Source organism: Meles meles, chromosome 1 (assembly GCF_922984935.1).
Source record: "Meles meles chromosome 1, mMelMel3.1 paternal haplotype, whole genome shotgun sequence".
Taxonomy (NCBI): Eukaryota; Metazoa; Chordata; class Mammalia; order Carnivora; family Mustelidae; genus Meles; species Meles meles.
Genome location: NC_060066.1, coordinates 166,405,668 through 166,419,810, shown reverse-complemented (window position 1 = coordinate 166,419,810; position 14,143 = coordinate 166,405,668). Strand labels below are relative to the sequence as shown.

At 38.3% G+C, this 14,143-nt stretch overlaps 1 protein-coding gene across 4 annotated transcripts in view; it reads right to left on the bottom strand.

The window, feature by feature from the left end:
• The window catches only part of TM2D1 (TM2 domain containing 1), a 49,923-nt gene that overhangs the window by 30,878 nt on the left and 4,902 nt on the right, over positions 1-14,143 (bottom strand). For 3 of the 4 annotated variants that reach the window (XM_046018568.1, XM_046018595.1, XM_046018577.1), the window contains exon 3: positions 4,057-4,165. In XM_046018568.1, coding sequence (XP_045874524.1) covers positions 4,057-4,165 — 109 coding nt within the window. Of the gene's footprint in view, positions 1-1,483; positions 1,533-4,056; positions 4,166-14,143 lie in introns of all 4 variants that reach the window. The other variant, XM_046018587.1, reaches the window with a different exon arrangement.

Here is a 14,143-nt window from a genome sequence, read left to right as displayed (position 1 = left end):
TGGCTGAGAATTTTCCACTAAATTTAATCAAAAAGAGTTCAGTAGTGACCTCAGCAAGGGCAATTTTGGTAATGTGGTATAGGAAAATGACCAAACAAAGCAGGCTTAAGAATGCCTGGAATGGGGGGGGGGAAAGCCTGAAGAACAGGAGTATCAGACAACTCTCTGAAGTTTTACTACAAAAGGAAGTAAAGAAACAGAGAGGTAGCTGGAGTCACCACTTTAAAATCAAATCTGATTATGTTGGTCTTACAATCCTGTTTTTTTGCATTTCACTCACAATTAGGACATTTGGGGGGCTCGGGGGGAGACGGCAGATGGACCAGAGATCCTGTCTATGCATCTATTACTGAAAGGATGTCATTTTATGCTGAGGGCGGTGGTGTCCCATCTACCCTGGAATGGGGTACCAGACTAGAAATAGAGAAATAAATTAGTAGGCTTTGTAGAAACTCAAGCTATAACCTACTTGGCAGTAGCAGTAGGAGAGAAATGTAAACAAAATTGGGAAATACTAAGAAGGCAGAAGTAACCACATTAAATGTGGGGGATGAGGGAAAAGAAGAAGTCAAGAAGGCTCCAAAGTTTCAGCTTAAGAAATTGACTAGGACAGGGGTGCCTGGGTGGCTCAGTGGGTTAGGCCTCTGCCTTTGGCTCAGGTCATGATCCCAGGATCCTGGGATCGAGCCCCACATTGGGCTCTCTGCTCAGTGGGGAGCCTGCTTCCTCCTCTCTCTGCCTGCCTCTCTGCCTACTTGTGATCTCTGTCAAATAAATAAATAAAATATTAAAAAAAAAAAGAAAGAAAGTGACAAGAACAGGTGCCATTCATTAAGAAAAAGGAGGAGAAAGTTTGAAGGAGATGATAGATTGACTATGGGACCTTAATATACATTAAGATGGTGAGAAAAGCTAAAGGGGTGAATGAATGAAAAAGGGAATAGGACAAGAATATAATCTTGGGGATATCAAGATTTAAGGAAAAAACAAAAGAGGAATCAAAGAAAATAGAAGAGTATTTTATACTCGAAGTCAAGAAAAGAATTTTAAGAGAAGGAAATGCCAAATGCTGTAGAAGAAAAATTAAGATGTGGACTATAAAGATCCATTTGACAGAGAACAAAGATTGCTGATGAATTTCAGCAGAGCCAAAAGCTGGACTCTATCAGAAGGAAAAATTCATAAAAGCTAAGTATTATAGGAATACGCTTTTCAAAAAGCGTGACTGGAAAGGGGAATGAAATTAGAAACACAATTATCTATATATTCGATCACCCTAAAGAATAACCTGAAAACGGGTGGCGTAGCAGAGACTGTCTAATTGCTCACTGAACCACTACTCTTTTTCTCACAGATGTACTGTGAAGGTACATACTCTAGCCCATCTTGCAGTTACGTGTAACCATAACTGAGTTTTGCCCAACGTAATGAGGACGGAAGCGATGCATGCCATTTCTAGATCTGGTCCATAAAACACACCTACCCGGGGTTCCTTTTCCTCTTTCCCATCTGCTGGCTGAATGGAAAGGACTCCGAGGACGAGAGGAAGCAAAGCCATAGGATGAAAGGAGCAAGGCTCCTGCATGACTGCATGGAGCAATAATCACTCCCCTTACCTCACCCAGCCCTCCACGCCAACAGCAACCAGACTATGATGTGAGGAGGAAATAACTTTTAGTATGTTAGGCCACTGACATTCTAAAGACATCTGTTACAGCAGTTAGTCTGCTCCAACTAAAATCGTTGGCCAGTATAAATAGGTGTGTGCTTGGTGATCAATCAGACATGGTTACCAGACTTTAGTTGCTGGAGAATACATTATAGAATGACTGTATCTGCAATATTAAGACAGGAGTTTTCATCAAGTATCAATATTATACACAGTTTGAAAAAGAATATGCTAATAGGAGAAGGAAAATATGTGAACTGGGAAAGGAACATTCAGTGAATAAGAATTTGTCAGTGACTATTCAGTAGCCGACCAGCAGCTGGCTCTTTGGTAGGCATGTACTGAATATTCTGATATAAGAAAATGATTTATGGGGTGATCTTAATTTTGTGACTTATCATTAAAATTACCCATTAATTTAGCTCCCCCTGTTCTGATTCAATGATCACTAAGCAAATTCTATTTTGGAACTGTACGTTTTACTATAGGAGGGGTATAAATTGGCGAGTATACTTGCAAGTATCAGGTTTCCCTGATAATTACATTTCTTCTCATAACTGACATCAGTGTCTTGTGAGCATGATTAGTACAGCTCAGTCACACTGAGCCTAATCTACCCAGAGACACCAAAAGAAAAATCAGAATTAACTTGGAAATTGAGGAACAGACCATTATGGTGTTACCATTACACATAATATAAACCTGTAAGTCCAACCTGAGTGGTTAGCTATTCTCAACAGATGACTGATTTTCTAAGTTGTTGTATTGTAACCTATGATGTCCTAGATCAACACTTAATAAATTGGTTATCATTTGGAATTTTTATGGTAGAAATAGTAATCCAGGGATGCCTGAGTGGCTCGGTCAATTAAGCGTCTGCCTTTGGCTCAGGTCATGATCCCAGAGTCCTGAGATGGAATCCCACATTAGGTTCCTGGCTCAGTGGGGAGCCTGCTTCTCCCTCTGCCTGCTGCTCTGCCTGCTTCTGCACAGTCACTCTCTCTCTCTGACAAATAAATAAATAAAGTCTTTAAAGAAAAGGTAATATGAATCAATAAATTCAAAACTTGGCTAAACCATATATAAGTACTTGGGAGTAACTCCTTTTAGCAATTTTTACTTTACTAATAAGAAATCTTGGAACCCAAAAAGCGTAAGTGATTGGGTTAGGATTACACAGCAAGATAAAATCTAAAGCTCCTCATTAACTTAGTGAAGGAGGGTCAAAAGAAAAATAAGACTCCACTAGTAATTTCTAGGAATTCTAATAGAACTGGAAGAAATAGCCAAATAGTAAGGAAGGAAGGTCCTAACAGTGGTTATTTCTTAATACAACTGCAAACAGGTGCAATCAAATAAAATGTAACAATGTCAGTTAAAAGATCAAAGTATAGTGCCACCAATTAATAAGAATGCATAAAACTAAATCATGTTTTTAATACAAGGCAGAAATATAAGAATAAGATGTTAGCTTTACTACAGCAAAAATAAAATGCAAACTTAAAAGTCCTTTAAACAAAGAACACTCTTAAAATAAAGCCACATCTCTTAATGTCCCAAAGAAATTTTTGAATTCTGTTTAACCATTCATCATCCATATCTATTACAAAGAATGAAGTCAAATTTCAAAATGCCCTTAATGTGCAAATGATTAATAATTAACATTCTTTTATTTTTTTAAAGATTTATTTATTTCAGAGAGAGAGACAGAGAATCTCAAGCACACTCCACACTGAGCACAGAGATGGACCTCTCCACCCTAAGATCATAAGCTGAGCCAAAACCAAGAGTCAGAGGCTTAACCAATTGAGCCACCTAGCTATCCCAACATTCTTTTTTTTTTTTTTAAAGATTTTATTTATTTATTTGACAGACAGAGATCACAAGTAGGCAGAGAGTCAGGCAGAGAGAAAGAGGAGGAAGCAGGCTGTCCGCAGAGCAGAGAGCCCGATGCGGGGCTCGGGGATCATGACCTGAGCCGAAGGCAGAGGCTTTAACCCACTGAGCCACCCAGGCGCCCCCCAACATTCTTTTAATACTAGAAGTACATGATCCCTTTTTTGCACTTTAGAAATCCCCAAATTTTAAAAACAGAACTTTTCATAACTCATTTAGTGGCATAAACTGACTGCATTAACATGGCATAAGGCTACTCATAGTCTCTATTTATCCCACAGAGTGAACTACTGTGCTTTACTTGGTGGTAAACTGCATTTATATTAACAATATGCACACTTAAAATAGAGGTTTTCTGAGAAAGGCAAAAAAGATAAATTATATTAGTGCAGGATTTTCCCTATAAATTAACTTTTTATCTCTTTACTCCATGCAGTCAAGATAGAACATAGGCAAGTAACGTGAAAATTTAGCTTCAGTAATGGACTTACACATTTCGGCAAGATACAGGCTTCAGAAAACCAACTTCATTTCCAGTAAAATGTGTTTCATTGCCACCAAAATCCTTACAAGTTATGTTGGGTGCTGGAAAACAGGGAACTAGAGACGGGGGAGGAAAAAAGGCAAGAAACTACTGTTTTTTTCCACAGAAAAGGTATATAATCATGTTTAAGACTAGCAGAAAGCACAAGAAAATACAAAATTATAACACACCACCTCCCAATATAACATTTGACATGAGACTTTAGATAAGAATATCTAAATAAAGGATAATACAATATAGTGGTCTCAACACAAAAATGTAAAGAATTGTCACATTCGGTTTGATGCATGACCCTTCTAGTTCAACCTTCCGCTTCTGACTATGGTGACAAGGGAAGAACTGCACAGTATTACTGCCCTTTACCTCATCTCTAGGGTAAAGACAACTTCTCAAATTTTTGTTGCTAACTCATAGGGTAATTCATTAAATTTAACATGATCTGATTTTGTATTTTCAGTGTATATTAATTCTTGCAGAAGACAGTTACTACAAACTAAGATTCTTTTCATCTACCCTAAATATTTTCTTCTTAAAAAATTATTTGTTTGGGCACCTGGGTGGCTCAGTGGGTTAAAGCCTCTGCCTTTGGCTCAGGTCATGATCCCAGGGTCCTGGGATCGAGCCCCACATCAGGCTCTCTACTCAGCAGGGAGCCTGCTTCCTCCTTTCTCTCTGCCTGCCTCTCTGCCTAGCTGTGATCTCTGTCTGTCAAATAAATAAACAAAATCTTTAAAAAAAAATTATTTGTTTTTTGGGGTGCCTGGGTGGCTCAGTCATTAAGCATCTGCTTTCGGCTTAGGTCATGATCCCAGGGTTCTCGGATCAAGCCCCGCAACAGGCTCCCTGCTCTGCAGGAAGCCTACTTCTCCCCCTCCCCCTGCCTGTGTTCCCTCTCTCACTTTGTCTCTCTCTGTCAAATAAATAGATAAAATCTTCTTTAAAAAATTATTTGTTTGTTCATTTTGTTTATCAAGTAATCTCTATGCCCAACATGGTGCTTGAATACACCACCCCAAGATTAAGAGTCACATGTTCTACTGAGCCAGCGAGGCGCCCCCCCAGACTACTTATTCTAAATGTATTTATTTCTCTATTCCCTCTCAGAATTGATGTAGCATACCATTTTAGCATTTTCAATCTTTACTTCTACTCCAGATGACATATTAAGAGGAATACAGAGCTTACTGTGTGCTAGGCAGGAGCTATCCTGAAGGCTTTATAGCTTCACTGTATAAAGAGCAAGAACTTTGGAATGAGAATGACCTATGTGCATTGCCTCTTTCAGGACCTTGGATTCCTTGTAGATAAAAACAGCACTAAGATCTTCTACTTCCTAGTACCATTGTGGAGGTTAAATATGATACAAAGTACCTAGTACAAGGCACAGCATACAGCAGTTATTCAGTAAATGTTATTGCATTTTCCTCCTTCACCATTTCTGATTAAAAGGTACTAATGCTTTTAGGCTAGTTTCAGACTGCTTATCTCTATGTTCAGTATCAGTAATTACAGGATTTTTTTTTTATTTGAGAAAATGAAAACACAACCTTGTATCATAGTCTTAAAAAACCACAGAAGCCCTAGAGTTTTATCATGAAAGGAAAATGGCATTCATTTTCTGTCTTCTTTGTAATTATCTTATGATTTCTAACAAATCATTGTCCTTTTATAGGCCAGGGTAGTACACGGAGTAAATGATGTTGGAAAAAAACGTAAAATTAATTTACACACTTTTGTTGGGTTAAAAAAGTTCAAACTACGTTACCTATAATCTTAATTTATTTAATATACTTACATGTCCAAAACCAGGTGCTTACACTAAAAGACACAGATTTGGTATAACTAAGAACCACTTAAGCAAGCAAAAAAGTAATAAAATGAAGGGCAGACAAAAAGTGAGGAAATAATATAGTTGACTCTTGAACAGCACTGGTTTGAACTGCATATGTATATTTACATGTGGATTTTCCTCAACAAATACAACATAGTACTGTAACTATATTTTCCTTATAATTTTCTTAATAACATTTTTTGCTCTAGCTTACTTTATGTAAGAATACAGTATATAATACATACAACATACAAAATGTATATTAATTGACTGTCTTCGATAAAGCTTCTGGCCAACAAGGCCATCAGCAGTTAAGTTTCAGGGAAATCACAAATTATACACAGACTTTCTATTGCCCCGGGGTCATTAGGGTCAACTGTACTAGGAAACAAGTAAGAGAAGACATTGTAATTGAGCCACAAATCCAGATCAGAACTTCCTATTAAGACAGAAAGCTTTACAGAGCTTTTGTGGTGTAATTGAAAGACAGCATTCCAATTCACCTCTGAGCTACTTCGGGAACTTGGTTTGGTTCATGACCCAAGGGAAACATGAGAAAATCCTCAATAAGAATGTTTGCAAAACATAGAGGTTTTCCACAATCATTTCTTGACTCCAGAAGTAAGCAAGAATTTACAGTCTATCGAGATAAGGCAAAGTTAACAAGACAATTTATATGTAGCTGTTTGGACACCTGCCTTGATACTGGGAAAAAATGTACTGATTTTTGTGAATAAATTATTATCATGACCATTAGGTGATATCTCTTAAAAATCTGCCATCTTAAGTCATGTCTAGCATCATATAGTAGATAACTCAAAATCGAGATTAGCCAATATCTGAAATGTTCATATTCCTTGTTATTGATTGAAAGAAGATCAGTATGCTTTATTCCAATGGCCAAGGACAATTCTGCCCCACAGGGGACATTTGGCAATATCTGGAGACATTTTTGGTTGTTACCACTGGGGAGTTGCTACTGCCACCTAGGGTAGAGGCCAGGGATGCTCCTAAATACCCTACCATGTATAAAACAGCCTCCTCACAACCAAGAATTACCTAGTCCAAACATCAATAATCCCAAAGTTGAGAAACCTCGCTCTAGACCAGTGGTCTTCAAAAAGTTTTGCTTGCACACTCCCTAAAGTAATCTTTTCCAACTCTGAACTCCCTTACACACTTAAGTTGATATCTAAAGTTTTTCACTGTGGATTTAAATGGTTGGAAAAAATATAATTTCTAGCATATTATAAATATTGCTATTAAATTTAAACGTTATAGCACGCTTTACAATGGAATTTAAACACCATAGCAATTCAATAGCCACCATTATCCAACAGAGAATAGATATGAAAGAGCTCCTCTTGAAAACGGAGAAATTTGGGGGCACCTAGGTGGCTCAGTCAGTTAAGCACTAGACTCTTGATTTTGGCTCAGGTCATGATTTTAGGATCTTGAGATCAAGCTCTGCATTGGGCTCTGTGCTTACTGGGGAGTCAGCTTTACTCCCTCTACCTCTGCCCTCCCCCCTCCCCACTATCCCGTTAGCTCCCTCTCTCTCTCTAATTTAAAAAAAAAAAAAAGTAAAATTCAGGGATGCCTGGGTGGCTCAGTCAGTTAAGCATCTGCCTTTGGTTCGGTCATGATCCCAGGGTCCTAGGATGGAGTCCCACTTTGGACTCCTTACCCAGTAGGGCACCTGCTTCTGCCTCTGCCTGCTTTTCTCCCTGCTTGTGTTCACTCTCTTGTTTTCTCTCTCTCTGACAAATAAATAAATAAATGTTTTTTAAAAAAAAAGTGGCGGGTGGGGGACGCCTGGGTAGCTCAGTCGGTTAAGTGTCTGCCAAAGTGTCTGCCTTCATTAGGCTCAGGTCACGATCCCAAGGTCCTGAGATCACATCCAGCTCCTTGCTCAGTGGGGAGCGTGCTTCTCCCTCTGCCTGCTGTTCTCTCTGCTTGTGCTCTCTCCCTCTCTTTGACAAATAAATAAAATCTTTTAAAAATTTTTTTAAAATAAAAAAAGCAAAATTCAGAAAATTTACATCAATTTTAGGATAAGTAAACATAATATCTGAGGATCTGGAAACCAATTCCTTTAAAGACACCTGTTATGGGCTGAATTATGTTTCCTCCAAAAGATATGTTTAAGTGCTAATCTTCAATACCTCAGAGTATAACCATATTTGGAAGTAAGGTCTTTGCCGGTTTAGAGGTCATTAGGGTGGGCCCTATTCCAATAAGACTGTTGTCCTTATGAATAGGGGAAATCACATGCATATATAACAGGGAGAAGATGACTTGAAGACAGACAGAATGCTATGTGAGGAGAGAGGCAGAGACCAGACTGAGGCAGTTACAAGCCAGGGATGCCAAGGATTGCGGCCCACCAGCAGGAGGTCAGAAGAGGGGAGGATATATTCCACCCAGAGTCTGAGAGGGAGGATGGCCCTGCCAACACCTTCATTTCAGATTTCTAGCCTCCAGAACTGAGACCATCAATGTCTGTTGTGACACACTTATAATGGCCCTAGGGAACTACTTCAATAATGATACCTGTTTACCTCTTGAAAAACTCTGTCTACCTCCAGGAGTATGTATACAAGAGTTTAGGCACTAGGCACATAAACCAAAGAGGTGTCTGGTTTAAAAAGTTAGCTTTTTGCCTTGATGAGGACCATTCCATCTCCACAAAGAAGTGACCAGTAGGAAATATAAACACGAGTTTTTCCTCAACATGGATCTTTAATTTTTTTTTTTTTTTTTTTTAAAGATTTTATTTATTTATTTGACAGACAGACAGACAGATCACAAGTAGGCAGAGAGGCAGGCAGAGAGAGACGAGGAAGCAGGCTCCCTGCAGAGCAGAGAGCCCGATGCGGGACTCGATCCCAGGACCCTGAGATCACGACCTGAGCCGAAGGCAGCGGCTCAATCCACCGAGCCACCCAGGCGCCCCGGATCTTTAATTTTTTTAAATCCTCAAAGTAGTACGTTCTGGATTGGCAAACTGTGCCATAAAACAGAACTTTATTACAAAATTTTAGATAATCTTCCTCTAAAGGTATTACCTTGCACTTACTTGCTCAGTTTGAAGCTGTCTCTTTCTTGTCTTATAGCCTTGTGAGATCTTCCTGCAGACTATCTATAATCAGATCTTAAAGAGACAGTTGCAATGCAAAATGCTATAATTATGATTCTAGTTGGGGTTATTGTCCAATACATCTTGCTAATAAAAATGCATTGTTTTTTGAGATGAGTTTCTTGTACATTCAAAAAATCAAACACTGATAGGTGAGTTGTAAAAAGGCCTTATAAAAATATTAAATATTGAGAAATCATACCTTTCTATTTTCAATTAGACACTATTCTTTGAACCATAAATTTTGAAAATTACAGTTTTCAATGATATTTTATCATTTCTTAATAGGAAATTATTTATATTTGACATGAGACTTATGAGAGTGAAATGCTCAATGCTCCAGGCTCAGAACCTCAAGAAAGCTACAAACAGTGGAAAGAGGTGCCGGAATGAAGAGGAAACCTTATTGCTATAAGGATTCTAAAGTTTGAGAGAAGTATGAGCTAATTATTTCAAGGGATGAAAATTATGTACTTTAGTGAGGAAGGATAAGCTACTGCTCCAAGTACACACAGAGATTACATGAGAAAATAATAAGAGAAACATCAATACTGATTTAATCAGACTTCTTTGAATTGACAGTGAACTCCAAAGAGTAGGACTTCAGAACTGGACAAATCTGAATTTAAATCTAAACTCTGTCAACTTAACAAGTCTGTTCCACTGGGCAAGTTACAAAACCTCTCTCTGAATCTTGTTTTTATCATCTGTGAAATGTGGATATTACTCTTGCAATGGTATGGGTATGTAGTAAAAGCATATGGTATGTAAAGCATGATATTTGGTTAGAGAAAGTATTCAACAAGTATTAGGTTCTCTACTCTAGCAAATGAGAGAACTTCAATACTGAGAAAACTAAGAATGAACCTGACATGAGAAATGAATGATAACACTGGGAGTGGCTGTAACACTAAGGGAAGATTATGTGTAATGAAACTAATCAACCAAAAGAAGCCCACAATTCTAGAGTTTGTTTTTACATCCTTTATAATTTCTTCTGACCCCCGCTTTTTTTTTTTTTTTTTAAAGTAGTCTCTATGCCCAACATGGGGCTTGAACTCATGATACCAAGATTAAGAGCTGTGTTTTCTACTGACTGGGCCAGCCAAGTGTCTTACTGACCCTTATTTTTTTTAAATCCTATTAAGTAAACAAAACTAGTAATACGCTCCTTTTTTTCTAGAGTGTAAGAAAGGAGGACTTGACAAAAGCCTTACAAGTAGGTAAGGATCTGGAAATCCTAAGCTAACACTCATTATTTCTTAATCAATACTCTTCCCATTATACCATAATTCCATGCTTACACTGATTTCAGGAGCAAGCAAAAATAAATCAGTATGATAATACTAAAAAGCCAGTTACCACTAAATGTTAACTAGTAGACAAAATTAAGCAACATGCTACAACCTGAAAACTACTCAATTCTCAGATTTCCTACAAAAAAAAAAAGTTCTGCCCTGGGGGCACCTGGGTGGTTCAGTCATTAAGCATCTGCCTTTAGCTCAGGTGATGGTCTCAGGGTCCTGGAATCAAGCCCCGCATCAGGCTCCCTGCTTGGCGGGAAGCCTGCTTCTCCCTCTTCTACTCCCCTGCTTGTGTTCCTTCTCTCGCTGTCTCTCTAATAAATAAATAAAACCTTAAAAATAAAAAAGTTTTGCTCTGGCCAATGTCTTTGATTTAGATGGCATCAGTTTAAACCAGTAAGTACATAGTATTTCTCGATTATAAAAAGTAGCATTATTTTTTAAACGGAAAAAAGCTATCAGAAATAATGACGTTTCATAACAATCAAAGGACTGACCTAAGGAGTAAGTCGTTTGGGATCCTATTCCAGTTAACATCATGGCTCTGGACTATAGTCTTGATCTGTCAGATTTAAGGGTCAAAACCTGATCTTAGGATCCTGTACTGCAAAAAAATTCTATAAAAGCATTACTTAGTTATTTGATAAAATTAGAATATGGATGGTAAAGTACATATATTAATATTAAATTTACTAAAGTTTACAGCAACTACAATATCTCTGTTCTTAGGGAAAACACACAAACACGGGCCAAAATACATATAAATTGAGAGAGAGAGGATGTGTGAGCACACAATGATAAAGCAAGAATAATGTGTTTACAACTGGTGAATCTGGGCAAAAGATGTATGGGTGTTCTCTGTACCATCTTTTTTTTTTTTAAGACTTTACTTACTTGTCAGAAAGAGAGAGACAGAACAGAGCAAAATTAGCAGGAGCAGCAGGCAGACAGAGAAGCAGGCTCCCTGCTAAGCAAGGGGCCGGATGCAGGACTCAATCCCATGACTCTGGGATCATGACCTAAGCCAAAGGTCGACGCTTAACCAACTGAGCCATCCAGGCATTTCCCTTTGTACTACTCTTATTCTTGGAACTTTTTTGTAAGCTTGAAACTATCTCCAAGTAGGGGCGCCTGGGTGGCTCAGTCTGTTGAACATCTGACTTTTTTTTTTTTTTTAAAGATTTTATTTATTTATTTGACAGAGAGAGATCACAAGTAGATAGAGAGGCAGGCAGAGAGAGAGAGAGGGAAGCAGGCTCCCTGCTGAGCAGAGAGCCTGATGTGGGACTCGATCCCAGGACCCTGAGATCATGACCTGAGCCGAAGGCAGCGGCTTAACCCACTGAGCCACCCAGGCACCCGAACATCTGACTTTTGATTTCAGCTCAGGTGCTCGCTTCGGCAGCACATATACTAAAATTGATTTCAGCTCAGGTTATGATCTCAGGGTCGTGAGATGGAGTCTCACTGTCAGGATGCAGGCTAGGCATGGAGTCTGCCAGAGGTTTTCTTTCTCCCTCTGCACAACTTTCTCCCTCACCCTGGGCTTGTGCATGTGTTCACACTCTCTTAAAGTAAATACAAAATATTTTAAAAAGAAAAAAGATTATTTCCAAATTAAAAATCTAAAAATAACACACTCTTTGCATAACTAACTTATGTTGTTAGAAGTTAGGGTAATGGTTATCCATTACGGCAGAATAGTGAGTATAAAAGAGCATGATGGGGCTTTCAGTATGTTAATAAAGTTATTTCTTGATTTGGAAACGTTCACAAATGTGTTCAGCTTGAGAAAAATCATTTGAGTTACACTTATGTGCCCTTTGCTATAAATATATTTCAGGGTCCCTGGGTGACTCAGTGGGTTGAGCCTCTGCCTTCAGCTCAGGTTGTGATCTCAAGAGTCCTGGGATCAGGCCCTGCATCGGGCTCTCTGCTCAGCAGGGAGCCTGCTTCCCTCCCCCACACCCCCCACCCACACGCCTGCCTCTCTGCCTACTTGTGATCCCTGTCAAATAAATAAATAAATAAATCTTTAAAAAATATAGATATATGTATTTCAATAAAAACTTAAAACAAAAAAGACCTGTCAAAGGACCAGAGCAAAATTTTCTAGAGATGGAGTCTAAATAGTTTTGTATTTCACTGATTGAAAAATTGAAAACACTGGCCTATGTATGTATGTACCATCTAGACAGAACACTCTTTGAGGGTAGAGATTGTGTTTTCTTTCATGTATCATCTATACCACCTAGTAGAAGCTTGCCATGTAGTTTCTCAATAAAGTTAAGTAAATAATTTCTTAATAAATAATAAATACCTTATACTTCTCATTAAGGTATTAGTCTTGATCCAGTTATTTTACTCAATTTAATTATCAAATTATTCATTATAAACCATTTCTCAGTAAATAAATATGCTTGTTAGTTAGCATTAGGCTAAATGGAATCTATTTTTCTTTTTCTTTTTTTTTCTTTTTTATTTTTTTTAAAAGATTTTTATTTACTTGACAGACAGATCACAAGTAGGCAGAGAGGCAGGCAGAGAGAGAGGAGGAAGCAGGCTCCCCGCTGAGCAGAGAGCCGGATGCGGGGCTTGATCCCAGGACCCTGGGATCATGACCTGAGCTGAAGGCAGAGTCTTTAACCCACTGAGCCACCCAGGTGCCCACTATTTTTCTTTTTAATTTTAAGAGTTTATTTGAGCAAAAATCAATTTGAATTGGGCTGTGCCAAACTGGAAGTGGTTAGAGTACTCTGCCCCACCTGTAGAAATTAGAAGACTTCCATAGAGAAGTGGAAGCAAAGCAAGGAAGTTATTTTTGATTGGTTATACCTTAAGAATTTGCCTTATTTGGGAAGGTCTCACTGACTTCTTGTGATGGGCTGTCCTTAAGGTTTTATTTTTTATTTTTTAATTTTTTTAAAAGATTTATTTATTTATTTGACAGCGATCACAAATAGGCAGAGAAGCAGGCAGAGAGAGAGGAAGAAGCAGGCTCCCCGCTGAGCAGAGAGCACCATGTGGGGCTCGATCCCAGGACCCCGGGATCATGACCTGAACCGAAGGCAGAGGCTTCAACCCATTGAGCCACCCAGGTGCCCCTTTTTTTTAAATTGAAGTATATAGTTGACACAATATTACATTAATTTCAGGTGTACAACATACTGATTAGACAAGTCTATACATTGTGCTATGCTTACAAATGTAGATACCATCTGTTCTGTTACAATACCAGTGATTTCCCTATGCTGTACCTGACATCCCTGTGACTTAATTCATTCTATAACTGGAAGTCTATATCTCTAATTGGGAACCATTTAAGATCACAGTAGTTTAATGTTACAGTTGAATTACTTAGCCTTTGGTCCCAATTCTTCTACCCTGAAATTATCCTATTGTAAAACATTGTTCTTATTCATCCCTACCAAAAAGTACTGTTAAAGAAAATTAAACTGAGTTTGAGGATTCTGTAATAGTCCTTCGTATACAGTGAGAAAATAGAGGAAGAACAATCTTGGCTGGAGGCTGAAAAAGATTATTTAACTCACACTTTTCACAACTCTTAATATTTTTCTCCTCTTAAATCAGTTCCATGTTAGGACACAAAAAACACGTTTCACAGGTCATTTAGATGTCCTCTCTGATCAGGACTTAGAAGTGATTCACCATAACTACTCTACTAGCCCTTGTATGTTTTAAAAAGGCAAAAAAGAAAAACTTCCCATAGACAGACAGTCTCACGAACATTGGGCTGGGA